Source organism: Mytilus californianus, unplaced genomic scaffold, assembly GCF_021869535.1.
Source record: "Mytilus californianus isolate M0D057914Y unplaced genomic scaffold, xbMytCali1.0.p SCAF_8, whole genome shotgun sequence".
NCBI lineage: Eukaryota > Metazoa > Mollusca > Bivalvia > Mytilida > Mytilidae > Mytilus > Mytilus californianus.
Genome location: NW_026262734.1, coordinates 67,323,749 through 67,351,228, shown reverse-complemented (window position 1 = coordinate 67,351,228; position 27,480 = coordinate 67,323,749). Strand labels below are relative to the sequence as shown.

Here is a 27,480-nt window from a genome sequence, read left to right as displayed (position 1 = left end):
ACATTTCCTTTATCATTTTATTTGTAAAATAAGCTCGTTCTTTCCATATTTTATTAGTAGGCATGCTTGCTTTTTTCATGATGTCACAAAAACAACATCTTAGAACACCAACAAAAAAGAATATAAAATTAACATTTGCTTGTACTTTTTCAGACAAAAAATTTGGCAGAGTAGATAATGCAGCCACTGCCGAGTTGGGATCTGCTTTTATCAAACATCATGAGGCCCTGAAAGCTGGACAGTTTGGGTGTAACAATTCAAGTAGGACTAAAATTATAGAAATCAGAATTCCTTGTATAGAAGGGATTTATATTTATATTGTAATAAACTATTTTTCAGGATCGAGCTACATGAACATATTTAATTTCAGATTCTGTGAACATATAATTGAAACCCCTGAAACTGTTTTAAAGGGCATCTAATACACAATATAAATAAAGATAATGAATAAATATAGCATTTTATTCATAAATAGGTATCTTTCATTAAGAAAAGACTATTCATTGACGGCCAGTCCCATGACCTTTGAAATTAGGGTGGAACTTCCCAGTTCATTTCCTGTAAATAAAAACATTAAAATATGGGACTGTCCATGGTTTTGACAGATCATGAATATTTCTATCCAATTTACCAATATATTCTTATTTTCGATATTCATATACACAATAAAATTTACCATGAACATATACAAATGTCTTTTTTGGTTTTTCAAGAATTTTACAATAACAGATATATTCTTTTTTTGCAAATAACCGATTCTGTGCAGTCTAATGTATTTAAGCCATATATTTAAAGTACTATATATATAATAAGTATATTGTATATATAAAGTTTGACCTGATTATATGATCTTTGTAGCCACACATTTCCCAGCAGCTATAATACCAGCAAGTGCCTTACATGCTCATGATGGCAGCTTACTTGTGAGTAAAAAAATACAGAAATCTTTGACAATTAATAATTGAAAGATGAAAGCATTAAAAATGAATTTTACATAACTTAGGTTTCCAATGTCTAAATTAAAAGGAATATCAACTTTATATAGAGTGAAGATGAATGAAACTTGGAAAAAAAAAAAAAAAAAAAGAAATTAAGGGTAAATGTCAATCAGACCAATGCAGCAGGACAGTCAATAAAGTATAAAAGACTTGTATTGACCTAATATCAACAGTTCAACCTTATTCCTTTAAATCACTTTTTTATACACAGTAAATATATATGACATAAGATTGTTAAAAGGGGAAGTTATGTTTGACAAACAAATGGAAGTAATATTCATGAAAATTGCTAATTTTCTTGGGATAAAACCACTTAACTAATCAAATTTAGATAAAATATTTGGTATTTTAATAATTGATTATTGTAAATTCAAAAAAGGGTTTTATCACTGCAAAGATAAAAAATTACATTTTGAATTTTTATAGCATTAAGGGTGTACTTAAGGTGAAATTAGAAAAATCTAGAATTTAAAGTTGATACTATAAGTCAGCAGAGCATTAGTTAAGAAACAAAATAAGCTAAAAATATTGATAGGTTATGGAGCTCCTTTTCGAGATATTTGATTTTTAAAAATTGGCGGGAAAAGGCTGACTCTGACTTTTACTTTATATTTACATTGGCATTATTTGGGTCTCAAATCAAAAGAAAAGAAATCTAAAATCTGCTTAAATTTTGGTGATTGAACTTTTATGAGCTATTGAAGTCTTATATGAAAAGAAAAATGGGTGTTATGGGGCAAAATATTTTACCCTGTATCTTAGGGAAAAAACCAAGGAGTTTTCTGTTGTTTGTCAGATTATGGCTTTTCTGTTGAATGAGTAATTTGAAATTTGCTTGACTGTCTTAGGATGGATTGGATTTTTCAAGGGAGTACTGCTTAAGGTGGTGCTTAGTGAGGTCTTGACCTTACTATAAAGTGTAAGCTTTTAAGTTCGTTGTTGGAAATCTTTTTCAGCGCAATTTTCAAGATTACGAAGAACAGCAATATAAGAGGGGCCTGATGGGGGGTCTCATCACGATTCACGAGTCGATTTTTTTGTCAATCACGATTCACAGAAATTAAATTTCCATGATCACGGATCACAAAAATATAAAAAAAAAAAAATATGTAGAAAAACGGATCACGATAGCGAAAATGCGCCGATCACGAAGAACGAAAATAACCCATCAGGCCCCTCATATAAGGACTTTTACTTCAGTATAAAGATAATTTTCAACTATTTTATGAAATTTTTGTCATGTCTGAATAAAACTAGATTTGAATCTTATGTCACTGATGATGAGACAGCAATTCAATGATTAAAGAATAAATAAAAGAGTGGTCAACACATTACAGGCAATCCTTATTGCTTATCATGCACACCATATGAGCTGCGTTGGATAGAAATCGACCTTATGCAAGTGCACCTATACAGTTACATGTGTAAGACTTTGATTGATTTTGGAACATTCAAATACCAAATAAAAGATGAATTTTGGTCTGTTTTGTAGGGCTCTTATAACAACTCAATTTTCAAACAGTAACAGATTTTCCGTAGAGATTTTTTCAACCTGAAACTGGTTAACTGATGTATTGATATTCATTTGCATAAGGTCGATTTCTGTCCAATGCAGCTCATATATCTGTTCTTTTTCCTATTTAGTTATTCACTGATCAAACTATTAATTCTGTATGAAATTTTTACAGGACTATGCATTTGATTATATTGGATCAGTTGCCATAGAGATATACACAGGATGTTGTGACTATCCTGATGGACATCAATTACTTCAGTCTTGGCATCAGCATCGTCAACCCCTTCTTCATCTTCTAAATGAAGCAGGGCGAGGGTTCACAGGAGTGGTACAAAACCAAGAAGAACAGAAACCCATGGAAAATGCCACAGTCACAATAAAAGGGTCTTCAAGAAATTTCTCTGTTGATGCTCAAGGTCGTTTCCATGTCTATCTACCTCCAGGTTATTATGACCTTGTATTCCATTGCCATGGTTACCAAGATTTTACTCAGGTTAGTATCTAAAAGAGGAATCAATTCTAGGGACTGTCCAAACCATGCTGTGAGCTCATGATTGAAAAAGGATTGTGGCATGAGGACTTAAGGCATATCAACTGTATACATAATATAAATGCTGTATTTTGCATTTGTTAAAAAGGCAATTTTGCCAGATAAAATAATATTAATAGAAAAATAAAAATAAGGAGAAAAGAATTTAAATGATGTGGATGTAAACAACTAGAAGTCACTATATGGTCTTCAACAATGAACAAATCTTAGACTGTCTAGTACACTATAAAAGGCCCTAACTCTACAAAATGTCAAATAATTCAAACGAGAAAATCAATGGCCTTCATCAAATAAAATGCTTTATATGCAATGAAATTAGTTTTTTAAGCTATTTAGACTCAAGATAGCATTCTTTACTTTTCTCCATACTTTCTCTTTGCAACAAGAAGAATTAAATGAATTAGATAAGTACAAAAGAATTTTTTTTTGTAATATTGTTTGAGTTAACTAAGGTCAGCTAAGGAATAAGATAAGCAGTCCATTGTATATGTTTACATGGCCAATATGGATTCAGATATTCATAGATACTTGTGAAGGTTTAATTGTTCCATCATTATGAAAGGGGGTCTCATTGTGTGTGGGGGGGGGGGTGGTCTGATCCCGGATCCCTCTTATTGTTTTGTCAGATTCCCTTATCCCGCTTATCATTGTAATAATAACGCTTGTAATTTCATGTGTCCCGCCCGACTTTGTTTCCTGTTTTCACACAATGATTTGAATTTCTCGAGTCATGCTTACAAAAAATTGGCCAATCCCAATGAGACCCACATGAAAATCTTAAATTTGAAATGAGGTGCAAGGTTCTAAGGTTCCTGCTATACAATGGCAACTGTTATGATATTTGCAATTTACACCAGTATGAGTGGGAAGAATACCATTGTCCTCTTAAAAACTTTAGTATCATACATGTTTATAAATCAATTATGAAATTGGAGGCAACACATATGTTTACTTAACTTTTTCAGAAAATCAAAGTATCAAAGAATGAAGGAGAAGAGAAAAGCTCCAGCATGGTGGTGTTTTTAGAGAAAGAAGAAAATATTTTAGGACTGTCTCGTGCAAAAGTGATGATAGTTATTGGTAAGTTTACAATTACAGTAGACTCCACCTAATCGGATATCGGCTAAACGAATATATCGGCTATTGTAATATTATTTCAAAACACCAAACCCTTCCCTATATGTTTAATTTTAATTTTATCGTGTAATCGAATATCGGATATAAGAATATATCGGCAAATCGGATAAGAATATTCAGGTCATTTTGTTCAAAACCATGCACAATCGGATATTTTCAATGTTTTTCTGACAGGAAATGGACCCGGAAGTTATGAATTTACAATCTTGCAGACAAGAAGATTTTGTTTTTACTAAATAAAAGGAACTATTTCTTAATAAATTGTTGTCTTTAATCATTGTCTTCCTATGTCATGTGAATTAGATGCCCTTTTACTTCAAATGGTTTGAATTTATTTATAAAATATGCAAGATTCAGTTGACAAGTTGACGTTGCTGTTGGGAGAATTTTGATTAACTCTAAATGTTCACAGAATCAGAAATATAATCTAAACTGAATGTACCTCCTTCTGAATAATTTATTGCAATATAAATATAAATCCCTTTTGACAAGAGAAATCTGACTTTTGTCAGATATATTTTTTTCACATGTGCAAAAGTAACCACATGTCTTGGACGCCATTTTGGATGTTTACAAATTTGTGAGAAAGCCTCTAGAACTATGACCTAAATATAAATAGTCTTCAGAAAACATAAACTTTATGCAATAATATTTTATCAATCATGATTATTTTCATAAATTTAAATTTGATTATTTAAAGAAATAAAATTATAACAAATACGATTTTAGTTTGGAGATTCTACACAGACATGCTTAGATCTATTTATAGCCAAATTAGTTTACCTGTGTGATAATGTAAATAATGGATATTAATTTGCTTACAAAACAAATAAAGACAAACTATGGATGGTAGATAATAATTCACATAAATATTTCAAGACATTTGATTTATTTTAATAAATAAAGGATTTAAAAACTGCAAACAAATTTAATCATTACATAATCAGCTGATAATTTTTTACACAAACATTGTGGTGATGTAAATGATAAAAATCACTCCATCAATCCTCCAGCCCTTTCACATATTTAGCAATTGTCAGGGTTAGTAACATCTCAGGATTATATCTACTCATTATTGCAGAATATTCAATGAATATACATTCATCGTCTAATTGAATATATCGGGTAATCGGATATTTTTAGCTGACATTTTGGGTATCCGATTTGCCGGAGTGTACTGTATAGGGTGACATATTTAGTGGAATATTTAGAGGCATACCATATACTGGGGTATTTTTGTGTGTGTATAATTTTACCTATTAGGCATTTTACTGCAACATTTACTCTATGCAAACATTTTATCTATTTAAATGCTTATAGCCTCTTTTAAGACAACAAAAACTATGTTCAAAAACTGATACAAAAATAATTTGATAGACAATAAGAAGATGTGGTATGATTGCCAATGAGACAACTCTCAACTAGAGACCAAATGATGTAGAAGATAACAACTATAGGTCACTGTACAGCCTTTAACAATGAGCAAAACTCATACCGCATAGTAAGCTATAAAGAGCCATGAAATAACAAATGTAAAAGAATTAAAACGAGAAAAGTAATGACCTGATTTATGTACAAAACAATAACTATCAGAGATGCGAACAAGAAATTCAAAATACAGGATAGTATAATTGCCAGAACAAATGGAAATTGGTTGTCATATTGATAACTTGCAACAGGTACTTAAAATATCTGAACAGTACTCACAGAATGAATCAGAAAAGTAATGACCTTTTACAGTGACTGCTGGTGATTGTGAATAATTCACTCTGAAATAATGCTCAGTAATTCCAAAGGTAATATATTACAGGGTCATAAATCAGACTGTTATCACCTCAAAATAGCAGCTATCACTGGTGATCACAGTTAATCACTCAATGCTATCAAGAGTGATGTAATTGAAGTATCCTCATGTCCAAAAGGTTTTAAAAAGCCAAACACGGGTTGAGAGCATAAATAAGAAGAGAAAGAACTATATGAAACAGTCTGCCTGAAAAAAAAACTTACAAAGACAAACAACAACCAACAGCACACGAACAAGCTACTTTACTTGGTACAAACAAAATGTGGTGGGGTTAAACCAGTTTTACATGCACAGAAACCTTATTGAAATTTTAATCAGTTTTTGTCTTTTTTTTTTCTAACAGCTGTTGTAGTTTTAGTACTAGTCATACTTGTAACCATAGTGATGTGTGTCAAAAGTCGTTATACACCACAGCACAAAGGGTTCAGTAAAATTAGATTTGACGATGACGAAGAGGATGATGACTTTAACCAGCCCGCCAAATCCAAATTGCTTAACGGCAGATTTGAATATCACGATGAAAGCTCAGACGATGAAAATGTTCATGAATTGTATAATAAGAACTTATTAAAGAGTCACCATTGATTGCCTTAAAAGTAACTGTACTTATTTTCAAGCTGTTTTTTATTGAGTATTTTTAAATATATAATGCATATCAACTCATGATTATTTTGTCATTTGTTTGCTCAACTTTTCAGCTTCAATTTTTCATAAATATATAAGATATAATATATAAATGTAAGAACAAAATTGTATTTTGAAATTAGTAAAACTTATTTTATGGTTTTTGAATAGTGTTGTGCAGAGAAATTTGAATTTAAATACTGTAAATTCAATTAACCTGTAGTTCTTTTCCAGAACTAGTTCTCAATCTAAACAATATGTTGGAATTTAATTTTTTAGGCCATTTTTCTCTTTCTTTAAATTTTCACACCCCATTATTCTCGTCTTATTGTTTTTTTTTATCCTTTACCCTTTATTCTCTTTTTTCCAATTAAGGCAATTAAAAATGGAAATATATTTTTTATTTACATGGTAAATAAGCATATAATAACCACTTAAAACTGATATTGCGAAAAACTTCTTGCTTTACAGTGTGAATGATTCTTTATAGATATATTGTGCCAAACAAAGACATTTTGAAATTCTCATTTACTAGATTTGTATCATATTACATAAAGCCAAATAAAAATATGTGTGTGGTTCCAGTTACCCGACCAACCCTTGTTTAAACCTCCGACCCTAGAATTTTTTTTTCCATTTCTGATAAGAAATTTTGAATGATCCCATTTTGTGGAATGTGAATTTCAATAATTAAATTCACAGACTTCTGTCATCTGAATATCCATTAGAAGTATCTACTACGGATACAAATGCAACAAATTCTTAACAGAATGCAACAAAATTTACTAAAAACGTAACATATCTGTTTATTTTACAACCAAACATATAGAAAATGGCAAACTTCTGGTAGGGGCGTATATAGTACCGGAATCAGACTTGGTGAACACATGTTTTTTTTCTGGATTTTGACAATCCAAAAAATGATAAAAAAAAAAAAAAAAAAATGCCTACCCACCATCCCTCTATTTTTTCAGGATGTAACTGGAACCACACATATATTTTTATTTGGCCTAATCATCATATCATAGAAAGAATAACTTTTACATTCTTAGTTTTCTGTAGCACAGAGTAAAAAAAAAATGAAAATAAATACAGTTACAGGATTGAAAACAAGATCTATGCAGAATATATAAGGCTTCCATATTGTTATTGCAGTTTCATATATATAGCTGTCATGTTTTTTCTTTATATTGTTTAGAACTTCAGTATCACTTATGGGACAAAAAGACTTGTTCTAAAAATCCAAGCTTTTTTTAATGGTGTTCTTGAAATTAAAAATTCTACTCCATTTATTCTTATAAAGCAATAATTTTACTCTTGTTTCAAAATTCCAAAAGGGGAACACATTTTACATTATTGTAGTAATTAAACCATTGAAAAATTGTTTTACTTAAATGTTAGATTGTTGTGCAGTTTTCTATCTGTCCTTTTGTACCATTTTTCAAGTTTGAAGAATTTACTATGACTAACCTCAATTTTATGACAATTTACCAAATAACGTTTGCAAAACAGTCATATCTTTTACTTTAGTATCATATGTTTTCTAAAGTGACAATGCAAAACTATGTGGAAATTCTTTCTTTCAATAGCTAAGAAAATTGAATTTGGTGTTTCTACCACAAATTATATATTTTATGTAGAATCATCTTATTACATTTTAATCCATGCACAATTTTGTACTTCTTAACACAAGATCATGAATGTGCACCGAAGGAACATTCATTCCTTGATTTGTTTCACGATAATATGATAATTATACATAAACCCTATTTATACAAATTTACTGTAACATATATACATATATGCTGTCTCACAAAAAAACTGTTCCAGATTTTTTACCTCTATTATATAGGAAAAATCTAGAGAAATTATTAACCAGAAAGAGCTGAAATTGTATAAAGTTATATGACTTGTATATAAAGATCTAAAATTGCTCTTCAGGTTTGAATGAAATTTTGTTGTTTGATAGGGTAATTTGATTGCTTAAAGTTATTAAATTTGCCAACCTTGCCTTGCAAGACACATTATATAGGTACAGGACAACACCAGTGATTTCACACTCTGTTGTCTTGAATTGGTGTTCCTCTTATACATAGTACTAAGAAACATAGAATTCTTTAAAAATAAAGCCATTGTAAAATCTGTAATAGAACTATGATATCATCTAACTCAAATATCATTTCATTGAAAAAATGAATGCTATTTTCTTTGAAATATTTATAAAATTTGAATGTGCACAACTACAAAGGCAGCCAATTCCAAATTAAAAGAATTACTAAGAGGATTATCATAAGTTCAGTAAAAAAAACAACAACCAGGGTATTTATTGTATGCTCCAGAGAATGAAATAATGTTTATTTTTTGACATTTTTATTTTTATTAATGGTTACCGGGAAAATAAATCAACCGGTTAGTTTATAGTAAAGAAAATGTCATCTCATGTGTATTTTGAAGATAATAAAGATTAGACAAAACACATTTCTCTATATGCTGCATGTATATATAAGGCTATCTATAATATTATATAAGAATAACCTTAGTCTGTGATCTAACTATCAACATCAACCACCGTCCAAGAAATTCTTATTTTTTGGAAGAAAAGTAGATTTTGTATTTTTTTGTGCATTTTGTGCATAAGCAACTGTTTTCTAAATTTTTGTACATAGAACATAGCTGAAGTTGATTTTCTTATTGATTTGGTTGTAGAATTTAAAAAAAAATGTGCCATTTTTAATTGGTTGCATAATGTACTTATAAATTTTCATTTCTGTACTAATATTGTTTTAAGAATAATATTCTTTAAATAGGGGTTATTACAAAAGTAAGTAGGTAAAAACTCTTTTTTCTTTGCAACAAAAATATTCAAAAGGTTTACAGTTTAGTGTAAACAGACCCATTTGTAATAAATGTCAATTACAAATGATGTATTAAGATGAATGTAACAAGTATCAGTACAATATTTGATTGAATTTCTTTATGTCTAGATTTTGAATAACGCTTATATTAAAAATGAAAATTTATTACATTGTAAACCATTCAAATTGTGTCAAATTTTCTTGCAAGTGGTCAGTTCAATTAGGATTGTTGCAAAAGTGGTTGTTTTCCATTTTGAAAGTTAAAATTAAAATTGTCAAAATGAAATTTAGGCAAATTTTAGCTCGTTTTGTTGAGCAATTTGATTTCATCAGCTGATAGTTTTTTTAAATCTCATCAAAATATATTTGACCACTTTCAGGAAAATTGGTTAATAGAAGGAAGGCTTAAAATATAGGTTAATCTATAATGCGTAACCTATGAAATATAATAGGAAGGTATGACTTTTGCAATTCTATGTCAGCATTATAGGTAATTACAGAAAAAGTAGGTCATGAGATTATAGAACTCATCGTTTTACAATTTAATGTGTTGTAATCAGCTGTTTATGTGTAATTGCTCACGTTATAAATCACAGCATTAACCAAAGTTAATATATTAGTGATATTTTGTTTTTTGATTTTTATAGTAAACATTTGAGAAATGATAATAAATTTGTTATCATATGTTTTGCTTAATTTTGCATTTGATTTTGTACATTGTTTATATGTGTATTTATTTTACAGCTTAATTATTTTAGCGTGTATTTATTATTCAACAATTATAGTTTGCTTACTGAACCATGACCTTTCTTATAAGTGGTAAATATAGAAAGATATAGTTGGTCAAATTGTTAGCCTGGCATCCTGACCCAATCTAATACTTTGTCGATAGGGCCAGGCATAATACAATCCACGTGACCAACTATCAGCGCTGAACAGGACTGAATTACTACGCATGTGCATGTTCTATAAACAAGGAATATATCGATCAGACCGTCAGTTAACAGTTGATTCACGATGTTTATCAATAACGTTTGAATTATATGTGCTAAATTCTTCAAAATTTGCATTTCATATGAAACGAAAAAATTATTTTCAATAAATTCGTGACAATATAAATATTTCCCGCCATGTGTCAAGAAATGACTCTATCCCACGATGCATCATTCTATCATCCAATTGACGAAACCATGTCTTTGTATTCCGCCTGGCTCTACTGTCGAGCAGTGAACCAGGATCCCAGGTTAGTCAAATTGTCTCCTTATGCTTCTGTTTATTACCTCTGTTCAATGATTTGTTAAGCAATCATGACACAGCTGGTAGTAAACAAAGCTTCAATTGATTTCATGGTTCACTGAACAAATAAGCAGTCATAGATTTATTGTATTTTTTACACACTAAAATAGATAAGCTGTAATATGTTATCGATATATGATCAGTAAGATCCAGCATTATATTTATTTGTTTGTTTGTAAATTTATTTCTTCTTTGTTCCTCTTGATTTATTCTTCTGTAGTATCCAAGATACATACAGATTCATGAAAGGAGATATCTGTATTTCTGATTTCTTTACTAGTTTAGTGTGGTCATGGCCATTTGCATGCTTTGCAAGTTGGATCTATATTTGTCTATTGAAAAGTTTTACTAACTAAAAATAGAATCTATATTAATGTTATGAAGTATTTCTAAATAATGTTCTGTTTTTCTATCTTACTTTAAGTTCTCTAAATTTACTTAACCTGTTATCAACTATAAGGCCACATGATTTTGATTTATTGTGTCTTAACCTTTTTGATGAAACATTTTCCTTGCATTTTGCAGACCAAAAAAAATTTAAGTTAATGATATTTCATAACTTTAAAATGTTATGAATTTTGAACACAGTAAATAAAATGTACATGTAAGAAGTAATTCACGATCAATTCAGAAAATGATCAATAAAAAATCTTCATAAAAAATGCCACAGTCAATGATACTTTCAAAGATAAAAAAAAATTGAATTAAAGTTGTGTTGTTTAATCCTATAAAAAAATTAATTTGATGGCTGAATAATATGTTGACAATGTCTCATCTTTCCATAGTTCTTAACATCATCTTTATGCTGAATTTATGAAATATTTTTTTATCCCTAAAAAATTATAAGTATATCTTTCTAAAAGATAACGATGGGTTTTGAAAAACAAAACAACTACATGTATGAGAAAGTACTTTTATTTCTAATTTCCTGGATTTTGTGTTGGATCAAAGTCATTATACAGAAATAAATATATTACCTAAAAAAAATTCATATTTCCAACCTATCTGTGATAAACCTGAAAGCTTGAATTAAATAACTTACAAAACTAATGATTTTTCAACAAACCATGAAACTTGAATCAACAAAGAAAAGTGATTTCACAGTATTTATTTCAATTGGTTGATTGACAAATAAAATTTCATCAATAAGATAACATGATATAAATTTAAAATCATTTTAAAATAATACAAGAAGTTTATTTCAATTGGCCTATAAACATGATAAAAGTTGTTTTGTTATTATTTTATTGTTGTTGTTTCACTTTGTTAACATTTGTACATTTTGTATATGAAAACTAATATTTTCAAGATCAGGGTTGGGAGAATTTGTTTTTTATTCTTACATCTTCACATTTATTAAAAAAAATATATTATTATGCTTAAAAATAAATCACATTAAAATGTTTCTTGCTGCCTTGCTTGATATAGATATAAATAAAGAAGAATGTGTCTGAGGACACGAATGCCCCCACTCAAGCTTTGCAATGAAAATGGGAGGGACGGACGGAAAGATGGAAAGATAGACGGTCAAGGGTAACACTTAATGTCCATGTCGGCATAAAAAGATGAATGTTTCTGAGGACAGGAATGTCCCTGATCAAGATTTGCAATGAAAATGGGACCGACAGAAAGACGAAAGATGGAAAGACAAACGGTCAAGGGTAACACTTAATTCCCCCGTCACCTATGGAGGGAGGCATAAAAATAGTTTCAAAAGTTAATAGCTCCATGGATATTCAGAACACATTACCACAAAATGAAAAAAGAATTTGTTTTTTGATGTTGTTCCATTGCTGTGTCATTATTTTATATCCCATATCTCCTCTTTAACCAGGTTTTCTGAGAAATTCTGTAATTGATCAGGGTTGTACACCAGGCGAGGAGAGGGGTGTGCCACTTCAATTTTTTCTGTGCCATGACTTATGAATTGTTCAACCAATGCTTTTTAGATTTTGATATGTTGTTACTGATGACGGGATAGAGGTTATTTTCAATATTCATGGTTTTGACTTTTACCGATCAAGAGGGTTCTTGATTGATCTGAAAATGGCACTTTATGTTGTTTCAGTGTGATAACTTATGAAAGGTTCAACCAATGCTTTTCAAATTTTAATATGTTGTTACTGATAACAAATTGGGGTCAAGTTCGATATTGATGATATTCACATTGAAATAATAGAGGTCATACTGCTGACTTAGTCCAGACATTTTCATTGGAAATTATTTTGTAAAAACTTAATTCAAGTTCATCACAATGAAATAGGAGTAACCTTAGTATTTGTCTCCAATCTAAAATAAGGAGATGTGGCATAATTGCCAATGAAGCAACTGTCCAACAGAGTCAAAATGATGTGGATTTTATCAACTATACGTCACTCTGCTGCCTTCAATTATGAACAAAATCAATACTGTATAGTCAGCTATAAATGGCCCAGACATGACAAAATATGCATTTGTTCAAACAAAAGCCTAATTTATGACAAAACAAGATGCAAAAAACAGATATAACAGACATGATCGAACCAGGACCACTGAAAACAGCCTCCTGACTTAGAACAGGCACATACAAAATGTGGTGGGATTTAACTTGTTTGCGAGTGCTCCTTCTAACCTGGGACATTAACAATATAAGGTCAATGTCAGAAAAATATAAATTTTTTTGTATGAGGCTTAGAAACTGGGTAAGGGTGAGATTTTCCTAGCTCCGGCCTTCAACAGTCTTGTGCTAAATACAAAAATTAATGATTATGCTTATTATATATGTTGCAAGGTGAAATTTCTGTACCCATTAACTGTGTGTGAAGAACATAAAAGAATGTCACTGTGGGTTGTCCATTCATACCAATAAAGTAAATGAATGATATCTTATAACATTCATCAGAAGAAATGAATGTGGTCCATTTAATGCAAAGTGTTTAACTTTTATTACTTCCTTTTAGACACAAGAATTATGTTTTTTAGACTATTTTGAAAATGCTTGTCTGAATTCTACTTCTTTTATTTTAATCAGAAGCATAAACATAAACATGATGTGTAGATGCTCATATTTAGTATGATTTAGGGTGTAATACCACCATTGATTTTCTCCTATTAGTCTCTGTTAAATTTTCACTTTTCAAAAAATTGTGCAGAATTTAACTATGTTTCAAATAAAGAAATACTTGACATGAGTAAAGCTTTATCATGTCCAGTACTATAGACAAAATTTTAGATCACATTTCATTGCATATAAGAAAATAACCGTCACTGGAAGTTAACCAATCAAATTTTCACTCCTTTTTTTCCTGTGTACAAGCTTTAGTAACCATGTAAGCTCAAGTTTCCAAAATATTCTATAGAAACACCAAATAAAAAAATAATGGTGCTTTGAAATGTAAGCGTACTTTCATTCCGGCGTGTATTATTTCCGGGTAACTGTTTTTCACTAGAGAATATTGGATGTAAATAGTGTGAAAGCGTCGATCGTGATATCGTTGTTTTGTTTATATTAGACCGGTTTATTGTTTACATAAATAAATGGGTTAAAATTAAAATGATTTTCAAAAAAACAGTTTAATTAATCTGAGTCAATCTAATAATTATAAATAATATTGATGATGATGAGGAGGTTTTTTTATAACTCAAAATACTTTATCAATGATCAGGACATTGAACTTGATATAAACCAAATTTAAAGAGCAGATTTGTTCTTACATAAAGTTTCAATTATAGAAGTCGACCGAAAAGCAAATACACAGAAAAACTTCGGCAACCCAAAAATATAAATATTACAATTAGTGACAATTTAAAAGCATATGATTTTAAAGATTTGCATAGAAAAAATATTTAAATCTTATTCGTTAATAAGCATTATTGTGTTATCGTGTGTTCAAAATGAGTACTAATCATTTCATCAATGTATGGATCTAAAGCACTAGTGTAATTAATTCCGGTATAAAATAACTAGTGCAATCATTCCGTTACAAAATCACTAGTGTAATCATTCCTTGTTTAAAAACACTAGTGTGAACATTCCTTGGATGAAAACTCTCCACTTTTTACATAAATTATTTATGCAAGTTTCAAATACACTAAAAACTATTAAGCCACATTTCATATATGTTTCCCCTTCAAAAAACCCTTTTTAGAACCTTATAACGACTGGTGGATGTTTTACACTGGATCCGGATAGAAAAACCTAGTGAATTTATGTTGGTGGATAAAAATCACTGGGGATTTTCTTCCTCCGGATAAAGTACACTGGCGGAATCAAACCACTGTTACAGAAACACCCAAGATATATGTTTATGACTCAGAAATTTTTTACTGCAATGAAATGTAGGATTAATTTCCTACAACTGTCAAACTCAAGGGAATATTTTTTTTCGACCCTATTTCGTATGCTTCAACTACTTCAACCGGATGTGACATACTATGATTTGGTGGTATTACACCCTAGGTTCTTCAACAGTGTAAATAAAACTCCTCAGCTTTTACCTGATAAATGCAATCATACCACATTATTCAACATGAGTTTGAGAACAGGATGTTAATGCAACACCATTACAAATATCAATTGTATATAAAAAATAAACTGTTGACACAGAGATATGTCTCACCTTTTTGTAATTTTGATAGTATAATGAAAGTATTGAATCCAAATGGCAATATTTCAACATGTAAACTATGCAAAACATTCAATGTCAATGAACCATGATTTATGGTGAAGGACCAATTATATATACATCCAATGGAAATGAGAAATGTCAATGCTTATAGAACTGCATACCAAATACCATTGACTAATCATAAGTGGTTCCCTTTACAATAACCTGAATTCAAACTTTAATTTTGATACAATGTAAAAGTTTCCTAGTCAATGAACTATACCTGATGGGTGGGGCCATATAATCGCAATGGAAAAGAGACTTGCAAAGGCTAATACAACTGCATACCAATTATCATCAACTTAACATTAGCGGTTCCTCATAAACTGATCTAATCACATATTTAAAATGTAAACAATACAAAACATTCAAAGTCAATAGACCATGACTGAGGGGCGAAGCCAAATAATTTCGATTGAAATGAGATGTGCCAAAGCTAATACTTCTACATAACAAATATCATTGACCTACCACTAGTGGTTCCCCTTAAACTGACCTAATCACAAATTAATACATATAAAGTAAGCAAAAGTTACAAAGTCAGTAGACCATGACTGAGGGGAAGGGCCAAACAGTCTCCATGGAAATAAGATGTGCCAATAGTTATGCATCTACATACCAAATACCATTGACCTACCACAAGTGGTTCTTCTTAAACTTACCTTATCACAAACTAATTCATGTAAAGTAAGCAAAAGTTTCAAAGTCCACAAAGACCATAACTGAGGGGACGGGGTTAACATTCTCCATTAAAATGAGATGTGCCAATACTAAGGAAACTACATACCAAGTATCATTGACCTACCACTACTGGTTCTTCTTAAACTTGCCTAATCACAAACTACTGTGGATTCATTTATTTTCGTGGGTACCAATTTTCGTGGATTAGGGAAAAATTGCATGTTCGTGGATATTTAATTTCGTGGTTTTACCGAAAGTCTGCGTACAAGCCTATACAAAATATGTCATTCGTTGAACATTTAATTTCGTGGTTCACTTGTACCCACGAAATCCACGAAAATTGGTATCCAACGAATAATAATGAATCCACAGTAATACATGTAAAGTAAGCAAAAGTTTCAAAGTCAATAGACCATGACTGAGGGGGAAGGGCCAACTAATCTTCATGGAAATGAGAAGTGCCAATGCTAATACAACTGCATACCAATTATCATTGACCTACCACTAGTGTTTCCCCATTAACTGACCTTATCACAAACTAACACATTGTAAGATGACTCTGTCGGTGCCGGAAACAGCATAAGTAAATCTCATTTTTGGAAACCGTCAAAACAAGCTTAAGACAAAAAGTAAGCAATTGAAATTTTTATGTTTATGTGTGTGTGTGTTTGTCTGATGCTTATAATGACATTGACATTTGGGTGTTAATAAAAACATTCACAACTTAAAATCAGACAATTTTATGTATTGCTGTTTGAAACAAGACTATTAATGCCAGATTATTAAAACACCCAATGTCAAAAACTGTATGCTACCCTCTAGATGTCTTAAGGTTATTTTTTTTTTTGGTGGATTGCTATCTCATTGATGAACACCTCACCTTATCTTTATGTCCATTTCTCTACATTTCAAATTCAATTTGAAAACAGTAAAAACAATACAACAAGACCTTCCTTCCTGCTTAGGTTAGGACACATTACTATGATCTACTATAGTGGCCATCTTGAATAACTGATTTTTACTGAAGTGTTAGAATTATTAATTTTTCAACACAATACTACTTCATTAAAAAATGATGGTGACAACTTTTCTGTAACATAATTTATTAAAACCAATGAAAGCATACAATATATCAGCAACTATATACATCTGGTAACAATATAACAAAGCAGGGAAACAATAATATATGACCCTGGTATTATCATCAAATTCATCTTCATTAATGCTGGAGATTTCTATCGCAACAAACAAAATTGCTGACTGAAAAGTTCAGGAAAATATGAATTTGATAACATTCTTGATTCAACATTTAAACTAAAGCAGCATTTATATTTATTATTTCAGCAAAGGAAGCAATGGGAAACTTTTTGATTATAATTTTTTCATGAAAAACAGAGAAAAAATAATTGTATATAAAATAAATGCTTTAAATAAAACTGCTGACTTGCGAAAAAAATATCAAAATTAAAATTTTTTAACAACAGTCAGTTGTATGGATTTTATAATCTATAAATGCTGTTCATAACCATTTAGATTTTAAGATAACACCTTCCAATGAAGTCATGCCAATATCCTATTGCTCACCTCATCCCAGAATTGTCAAATCATGTCTATACAGTAACAAAATTCCAATGGCAACAATTTTTTAATATCTATATGATTTAAAGAGATGTGTCAAAAGGTCAGTTTATATCAGTGAAAAGGTCAAGCTATATGGAGTGAATAGGTAAGTGTTCAATATTACTCCTTTGGCAACATGGGGGTGGGGGTCAGTACAAAAGCATTTAAATCCAGAAAAATAAAAAAGCACTATCGTGTGAAATCATATTATATAAGCAGTCTATAGTACCAGTATATAGCTAGTACAGAAATTAATAAATTGCAGAAAAGACAGTACAATAAAAATATGCTTCAATATAAAAATAAGCATATGTGGTATGATTGCCAATGAGACAACTATCCCCCAAATGATTTAACTTTTGTTTACTTATTAGTTAGACACACAGTAACATAACAGAATCTTTAAAGTGGTTTGTACCAGATATCTGATACTCATGCTGATAAATACCAGGGGACCTTTTGGTTCAAACCCCTACATGTATGTTGTTATAAAATGGCTTATGTTCTAAATCAATTTATAAATGTATCCTACACTTAGAGGGAATCCCATTTTCTTAATCTAATGCCTTATTTTTAAGAAAGCACTAAAACTTTACACTTCTGTTAAAGAAATGGAAAACAGACATGGACAGACCGACATAATCCAAAGTATCCCTACAGTCACTTAGTTCTATACTTAATTAAAAGCGGTATACACAACCCTACAAATTACATAAAATACTATTAACACAAAAGAAAACATTCAGTAAGAATGTAATCTTCTGTTTCAAGAACATATAAAACAAATTTGATTAAACATTACTACCAAAAGAAAACATTTTTTTTTTAAATGTAATCTTTTGTTTCCATAGCAAATAAAACCAACTAGGTTAAAACATTAATATAGTACATGTTATAAATAATAGTTGCTATGGTTACTGTTGTTGTAGCAAAAATACTAATTGTTGCTAACGTAATAAAGCTTTAAAAAAATACAACCATCGCTATATTAACAATGCTCACAAAAACAAAATATATATAATAAATAAGCCTATACATATCACATATAAACACACACAAATATGGTTTTACATTTGCTAAAAGCTGAAACGTTGGTAGTTTTTCTTAAAGTCTTCAACAAAGGGATGTTCATGTTTGAAACTAATTCCAAAAACAGACTGCTCATTTTTTCAAAGCTGCTTCTTCTATCAATATTGGGAGATGATAAAATTATTGTTTAAATTTAAGATACTTAGACAAAAACATTATGGAATGCAGCTAATGTCAGCACTTACCTGGGGTAATATCTTGCTAGAAAATGGTTTATGATCATTATAATCATTAATTCAGAAATGTTAATACCAACTCTTGCAGAGTAAATAAATACATGTACATTATAATATAAATCATCTTATTTATTAAATGTTCCCTTGATAAATGCTTGCAATGCAAATTCATTATATTTCATATTTAAATTTACATCACTAGAAAATAATCAGTAAATAGTCATTAGGATAAAAAAAAAAACATACAGAAAAGCTTTTAGCACTATGAAGTAATTTACACACATGAGATACAATTTGTGCAAATTTTTAACTGGAGATCTTCTTACTTAAAATACTTTTTCTAAAGAAATACTGTACATTATCAGACAACGCTACGACCTCCATAAAATTATACACCAATGCTTCATGTGTACAGTATATAAAAAAATAGATTACTATGACAACTGTGTCAAGGATATATTTTTTACATCATGGAAAGAAAAAAAGAAAAAGAGAAGTCACACACCTACACAAACACACACAATATAATTACATCTTCTGAACACGTCATTAGGAATCAAATTCCTGCACTCTTGAGGTAAATTACAGTAGCAGATAGTAGATGTCTTAAGGAAATATTAATTCAAACAGACTTCCCAAATTTATTGTATTTTTCTGCTTCAAGTAATGTAAAGAAGCAAATTTTTGTGAGGGTTCTATTTTCCATAATTCTGGGAATAAGATAGAAACATGTAAATTTGATGTGAAAATCAGAATTTGGGACACAAACAAATATGAAAATTAATCCTAGGAAATAGAATTGGCCCTAGAAGTTAGGAAATTTAAGCATTCAGAAAAAAGACCACTTAATATCGTTCAAGAGTTTTAGAACTGGTTTAAGGGGGAGCTAACTTTAAAAATCAGTAATGTGCTTGTTATAGTATTTAAAGTCTTTAATTCATTTTAAGCATTTGAGTGAAACAGAATTACAATTTTAAATCTGTGATACTTTGAGTCTTACACAGGGCTTCCAAAATTATTTTTAGCCAGCCGGACATTTTATATATTATCCCGATTTTAATCCCTTAAGACTAAATAAATAAAAGGCAATTATGGAAATCAGTTGCCGAGTTGGCCATCCCAATGATTGACATTAAAAAAAAAAACGATATTAAACTTTCTCTGATGCAAATTCGAAGTTCTGACATAAACTGTTAAATTGGCAGTGCATCATTCGAAGTGTGCAACATCAGCGTACTTATATTATCTGCTTAGACTCTTTATTTGTGCAAACTAACGTTGTCAAAAACTTAACTTTCGTTTTTTAAATCTAAACCGGATGTTATCTTGACAATGGTAAAACATGGACCAGAGACGGATACGTAAATTCCGTGTACGTTTGCAAAGCATGAATGAGTGTAAGTAGCTCTTTCTACGTTAGTTCTTCAAGAAAATATTCGAAATAAACGTGAGATAAAGGTATCAATGACAATTTAAGCATTTTTTGAAGAAATTAGGATGCATAAATAAATTTCACACCTGAGCACATGCACACACGTGTACTAGTTCAAACAGAGATATGTCTCTGGTTCAAACAACGTGGTTATTACAATTTTTCATTTTCACCTTTTTAAATTTTTCATCAAATCATATTTGTAAACATATTTCTGATAATTTTAATCTTTTTAACTAAATTAATTAGATGCAAACCGCTGAAATGTAAGAAAATAAGTTTGAATAGACCGATCAATGTCCGGTTCATAATAGTTTACCTGTCACCTACACAGGTAAATTTCAGCTGTTCGACAACTAATTAGCCTTGATTAAAATGAGAATGTATTAAAGTAGGGGTTGTTTTGATAGTACTTAATGATCATGTGACTTTTATGACCGGAAATGTGTTGCTGTTAAAGGCAAAAGGTTGGGTCAAAAAGATCGCGAATTATGTTAAAATGACCGTCTCTTAAGCATTGAAAACTAAAAAATAGATGTCCGTTTCATGCTTTGCCCAGCCGGACTTTTACCGGACATTATACAAATGTCCGGAATATATGACCGCTTTGGAAGCCTTGGTCTTACAAGATATCTATGAAATGTTAAGAAATAAATGTACTTGTGATTTTTATAGACTTATATCCCTTCGCTCATTTTCTACCTCCTAAAATTTTATAAATATATGTCATTTAAGGAAGGTAAACATCTTCATCTTCTCCGTCATTCCAATGGACATTGTGTATCAACGATCTAAAGCCTCTAAAAAAATATTGATTTTAACAAAAGTCAAAATGCTTTATCAACTTAGCAGATATTTTCCACAATATTACTAATGTACATAGTTCATCCACTTAGTGGATCCTCTCGGCAATTTATAGCATATAATAATCTCTGAGTCATCAATTCTTGTGTAGAATACTGTGGAAGTTTAACCATAAACATACAAGTTTCTACTCTGATGAACCGTGAATCTGGTGGACCTAAAAATACAAATAGTACCATAAGTATAAAAATATAAATAGTAGCATAAGTATAAAAATATAAATAGTAGCATAAGTATAAAAATATAAATAGTACCATAAGTATAAAAATACAAATAGTAGCATAAGTATAAAAATACAAATAGTAGCATAAATATAAAAATATAATTAACAGCATAAGTATAAAAATACAAATAGTACCATAAGTATAAAAATATAATTAACAGCGGTCGTATAAAAATACAAATAGTACCATAAGTATAAAAATACAAATAGTAGCACAAGCATGTAATGGTAAACTAGCATTTTATTTCTGTTGCAGTTTCCATTGCAATGTATTTAATGGTTGTTTTACTTTGATGACTAATAGTTTTTCTTAGATTGTAATGCATAAATTTCTATAATCATAATGCAATACTATATTGTTTCAGAATTGTACTGCATTATGTTTATAATTGTAATACACTTAATGTTACTATTATAACACATAATTGGTGTTATTTCGATGATTTATGTTACAACAGTAAAGTATTTAAATGTTTTTGTGTTACTTTTGCAATGCATAATATAAAGAGAATAAGAGAAATATCATGTAGAGGGCTTAAGTACAGAGAGCTGATATCAATAGAAGGTTGATATAATTAGATTCAAATATTGGTAAAGCCATGAAATGCCATAAGTGTGTAGGTTTTTGTATTCTATGCACTATTCTTTGCATATAACATTTTTTGGTTGTTGAAATATGCCTTTCATTGGGCATAAGAATCTTATTGAATACAATACAGGAGAAAAATGAAAAACTACTGGTACATTTTTGTTATACAAAAATGTAATACATCATATGTGATTTCTGTAGTATTGCATTTTGCTTTTTTTTTTATCATTCAAAATAATTATTCATATTTGATGTTTTTGTTTAAGTGTTTTGTTGTTTGTTATTCTTTCTTTTATTGACCATGGATTTTGCTGTCTTTCTTCTACAAACAAAATTACAGGTTTATTCTTTGACTCATAGGACTTAAGGGATATAAGATATATAACTGTATTTGACAACTTATGCCATAACTACTATGAGATGACGATAGGGCAGATGCAGCAAGTGATGGCTTTAACCCATTATAAAGTCTCATTCTATCTTTCTCTATTTATTTCCTCCTGTGATACCAATGATAAAACAGAGAAATCTTCATTTGATAAAGTAGCAGAGGGAAGAGGATGTTCCTGCTCACCAATTTTAAATCAGAAGTACATCACTAATATTATTACCTGGGCCATCTGGAGGAGCAATTTTCATTGGATAAGGAGGGACATGTGTGGTTTCTGCCCCACCCTCTTTACACGGACAGGTCTGTGGAATTCTTTCCTGGTTGCAAGAAAACTTGATAAATTTACAGAGATCCTCCTGACTAAGTGTCTCCAATGTATTCCAGAAATATTCTATATGTTTGTCACTCTCCATCAGTCCAACTTGATACATAGTGTGTGCCTGTAATACATGGCATATTTTACTAATATATATATAGATATATATATACGTACTTTGACCTATAATGGTTTACTTTTATAAATTTTGACTTGGATGGAGAGTTGTCTCATTGGCACTCATACCATATCTTCTTATATCTATAAAGTTTATATCAAAGTATTGCACCTTGTTGTTTAAAAAGATATAACCTATTGAGTCTCGTATAGTACACACTTTTTTACCCCCAAAATGTGGTTGGCAGAGGGGGGTGCGTATTATACACAACTATAGACAGTTTTGATTTTTTTTTTTAAATGTTGTTGTTTTTTGTTTTTTTTTTTAATATTGTTTTTTATCTTCATTATTGTATTTTGCAAGACGTTTTTTTATTTCTTTTTTTTTTTAATAATGTTTTTTCCCTTCATTATTGAATATTAAAGGTACTGGTGTGACATCCTGCATGAGTGAGCTTCAAATGAAATAAAGGATTAAGTATGGGTGTGTAGCAATTGAATAATCATGTCAACTTTTGACAGGTGTTCAATATAATAACCTCAGGCAGTGCTCTAAATCAACATGATCAATGAAAAGAAAATATGGAATTAAAGAGTTATTAAAGTTTAATTACTGCTAATCAATTTAGAAAAATGTTTGAGGTCTAATTTCTTTTGTTCCATAACATTACAGTTATTTCTTTTATAATATTTGAACAGTGCATCAGCTTGGACAAGCTTAAACAAACATTGATTTCAAAGGGAATATTTAATCAATAATTTTACTTTTATAAAATTAATAAATGTTAATTACATGATAAAAGCTCTACCATTTTGTTGTTTATTACTTTAAAATTATTTAATTAAACAATTTGATTGAACAATCAGTCTTATACATTATTTTTATCTTTCAATAGACTTAAATGAAGATTAAATACATGGTTTAATTTTTTCCCTATTTACAGGTTTTTTTACAGTGAAGAAGACTTTTTAAAATTTTAGTTTTTTCTTTTTTTTCTCTTCTTTCGATTTTGGAGGGAAAAAGTGGTGCATATTATACACAACTGCATACTATACATGGCTAAATACGGTACAGTTCGTTTCAGAAGCATGTACCACATACAGTTATCCCTATTATACAACCTTTTTTTCTTATAAATGAACTCATCATAGATACCAGTTACCACTTAAAAGAAAAAAATGCTTGCTGTATTCATTAAACTACATGTTCTATAACAGGGTTGATTTAATGTTCTTGACCACCCATAAGGGTCTTACATAGTCAGCCACCTCTCTGTATTTATAACACTTATATATCTCAGTTCTAATAAACAATGAGCTATTATATGATTTCTAAATAAGGAAATTCAAAATATTTTCAAATGAAACAAGATATTTCAAAACATGAAATTGGGAGTTTTGAAAAGAATTTTACTAGTTCTAAATATGTAAGACGTTTAACACCATCCCTGCTCATTTTTTTTTACTCTAAAAAAATCCAGATCAACCTCTGATAGTCCTTATTTTCAGAAAGTTTGTTCATTTATTTACCTTAAGAAAAGCTAGGTCGACCTCCGGTAATCCACAGGTCCTGATTTCTAGGTCTAAAGGTGAGAGTATATTCAATAACTGTAGAGGTATAATTGATGCCAGACCACAATGTAATGACTGTATTCTATGTTCTGGTAATAACTCTGTCATTCTCAATCTCTGAATAGCTTCAACATATTCTTGTCTATTCTCCCAACTGAAAAAAAAGTGCTATTGATTATAGTTTTTGTATATTTTTTTTTCATTCAATCATTTTATGAGTTTGCTTAGATTTTAAAATGAAATGCTCCGTTAAAAGAGGTCAATGTTTGTTTTAAAAAAAATATGGTACAAAGCTGATCTCTTCCTTCATGAATCATGGCAGATGCATATCTCTAATAGTCTTCTTTGAATTCATGAACAACTTTTCTTTTGTTTTATAGCTCCCCAGTATTTATAAATCTTTGGCTTTTCTACTGTGGTGGATCTGGAGAATACCTTTAAATGTAGTAAAGTAAGTACTGTGGATTCATTATTATTCGTTGGATACCAATTTTTGTGGTATTTTGTGGGTACAGGTAAACCTCGAAATTAAATGTTCCAACGAATGACAAATTTTCTATAGGCTTGTATGCAGACCTCAGCAAAACCACGAAATTAAATATCCACGAACATACAAGTTTTCCTTTATCAACGAAAATTGATACCCATGAAAATAAATGAATCCACAGTATGCAAAATTTGATTTAAACAAAAGGAAAGACTTAGTCTGTTTTTGAAAAAGTTTTTTTTTCTTCTCAAATGAAACAGAATAGCTATATAAAATTTTCTGTCAACTTACCAAACAGAAACTTTGTGTCCATTAGGTATCAGTTCAACTTCTTCTCCAGACAGAGTAGAATAAACAAACTGTGGGTAAACATCTGAACATAATGCTTGAAGTTCACTTTCTGTCTCAACCTACAAGTAATTATAAAGCACAAAAATTAAGGTGGTATCAAACACCTTGACTAAAATTAATTTGGCTCGTTTTAATTTTCATAAAATTTTGACAAAATATTTACTTTGACCCTTTGACAAAAATATAAAATTTTTTAAAAATTTGAACTACACACTTTATCCAAAAAATTTCATTGCATATATAGCAGTTTGACAAACACTAGTTTTGATCAATAGAACGTGATTAAAACGTTCAGCTGATTTTTACAGAGTTATCTCCCTGTAGTGTTATGTACCACCTTAATAAGATTTTCATGAAATATGATTGTCTGTTGATGTTTAAGGCCACTATCAGCAACGGTAGCTATATCACAAGATCAGTTTTTATAGGTGGAGAAAGCCAAAGTGCCCAGAGAGAACCCTCAACTTTGGAGTTGACAGGCAAGTGATCCCTGTAGATGGACTACTAAGACCACTTGGCCACTGAGATCCTAAGACATAAGTAGTAGGATGAATGGATGTTGTAAATTAAGCAGGGAATCTTTCCACAATATTCATGAAGGAAACAAATCAATATGATTAAAATATAAACCCTTTGAACTAGACAAAAATGGTGAACATATGATACATACTAGTACAAAATTAATGATCCTCAGAAAGACAAGATCAAATTATTCAGACTCTGAGACAAAAAGTCTGAATATTCACCCTAAGTACAAATGACTGCTGAATGATAGCACTATCACAGAAGGAAAACGGTTACGACTTGGGTGATACTAAAGGTATAGTACAATTATTTGTTAAATAATTTTTTTTTGTATAACAGATTTGAAGAAACCTCTATTCATACTTTAGTCAAAATGAGCAATGGCTGATAAGCACTCAAATGATTTGTAAAGAAGCATTTAAATTGATTTTCTAGGATTCAGTTTCAGATTTATTTGGCTTTTTTTATTCTGACACCAGATTAAATATTTCTATAAAGGTACCATTTCAATCTTTTTCATAAAGTTGTATGTTAGTGGGTCTGCTTCTTGCAGATTGGTATTTGGGTCTTCATCATCAGATACAATGGCTTCCCACAAAGACTTTAGTAGATCTAACCCCAGAGGTATGTCTGCTCTTATAGTTATGCCTAAAATCTGAAATGAAAAGAAAAATAATGCATAAAGGAGCAAATTCTTATTAAACTTTTATAAACAAGAAAATCTACTTGGACAGTAATATGTAAATATACAATGCACCCAGGAATGGTACTAACTTTTTATAATATATTTGGATCTTTATAGATCATATGAACAAATATTTGTGTCAAAATTCAGACACAAAACATTTTCTCTCAAACCGTGGCAAAGTTCACATTTAAGTGTGTTATCAACTACCGTTCAGAACAAAAAAAGACATGAAAATTGTTAAATTGCTTCTAAGGATTGATGACTACCATATTTTCATCCTTGGGTATTATTTACACTAATATGAAAGAATCCCCCTGTAATAATCTATACCCCTGCCAGCCCAAACTACTTATATATACCTGTCCAAAGAACTGTGTTAATCTTTCCTCTGGGAATGTCATCTTCCCTGGATGTAGTAGACATCTACTTTTGTAATTACTATTGTTACATGGGACTATCAACTTCAAAGAGTGGAGCTCTTTTGCTATTTGGCTCAGGAACTGTCGGAAAGAACCACCTGAAAAATTCAAATAAGTTCATCAGTCTGTATTTCTTACCATGACTTAGTTTATAGTACATTCAGCAAAATTTCTGAATTTCTTTGATTTATTTCACTGTTTTAGTATAATTTCCATCGAAAAGTATGTGCAAACCCAAGAGACAACTTTATATATGGTGAGAATGATTAAAAAAGCAATACCAAAGTTTCCTTAATTTTTATCAAGCTGTGCACAATTTTTTCACAATAAAATTATGGATAGAAAACTGCATAAAATCTGCATTTTTCTTCAATGAAATAAACACATATCATGACATTACAACATCGAATAATCTTAACTAATTCATTCATATTTTTTCATTTTTTGCATTTCCATACATTTTGTGCAAATTTGAAGTAGTTCTGTAAAAGTTTTTGAATGAATTTAACAGAAA

The 27,480-nt window shown here is 30.1% G+C and overlaps 2 protein-coding genes across 2 annotated transcripts in view; one reads left to right on the top strand and one right to left on the bottom strand.

Annotated features, from left to right (window-relative positions):
- Positions 1-12,185, top strand: part of LOC127711030 (carboxypeptidase D-like) — a 39,369-nt gene extending 27,184 nt beyond the window's left edge. Inside the window, exons 20-24 of the mRNA XM_052216974.1 lie at positions 154-261; positions 859-923; positions 2,687-3,007; positions 4,030-4,144; positions 6,349-12,185. Coding sequence (XP_052072934.1) covers positions 154-261; positions 859-923; positions 2,687-3,007; positions 4,030-4,144; positions 6,349-6,590 — 851 coding nt within the window. The 3' untranslated portion in view covers positions 6,591-12,185. The remainder of the gene's footprint in view (positions 1-153; positions 262-858; positions 924-2,686; positions 3,008-4,029; positions 4,145-6,348) is intronic.
- Positions 12,186-17,193: 5,008 nt separating this feature from the next.
- Positions 17,194-27,480, bottom strand: part of LOC127711029 (probable E3 ubiquitin-protein ligase HECTD4) — an 81,167-nt gene continuing 70,880 nt past the window's right edge. Inside the window, exons 58-63 of the mRNA XM_052216973.1 lie at positions 26,907-27,064; positions 26,362-26,514; positions 25,275-25,393; positions 24,455-24,650; positions 22,712-22,931; positions 17,194-21,445 (exon numbers count right to left, since the gene is read on the bottom strand). Of these exons, the coding sequence (XP_052072933.1) occupies positions 21,309-21,445; positions 22,712-22,931; positions 24,455-24,650; positions 25,275-25,393; positions 26,362-26,514; positions 26,907-27,064 (983 nt within the window). The 3' untranslated portion in view covers positions 17,194-21,308. The remainder of the gene's footprint in view (positions 21,446-22,711; positions 22,932-24,454; positions 24,651-25,274; positions 25,394-26,361; positions 26,515-26,906; positions 27,065-27,480) is intronic.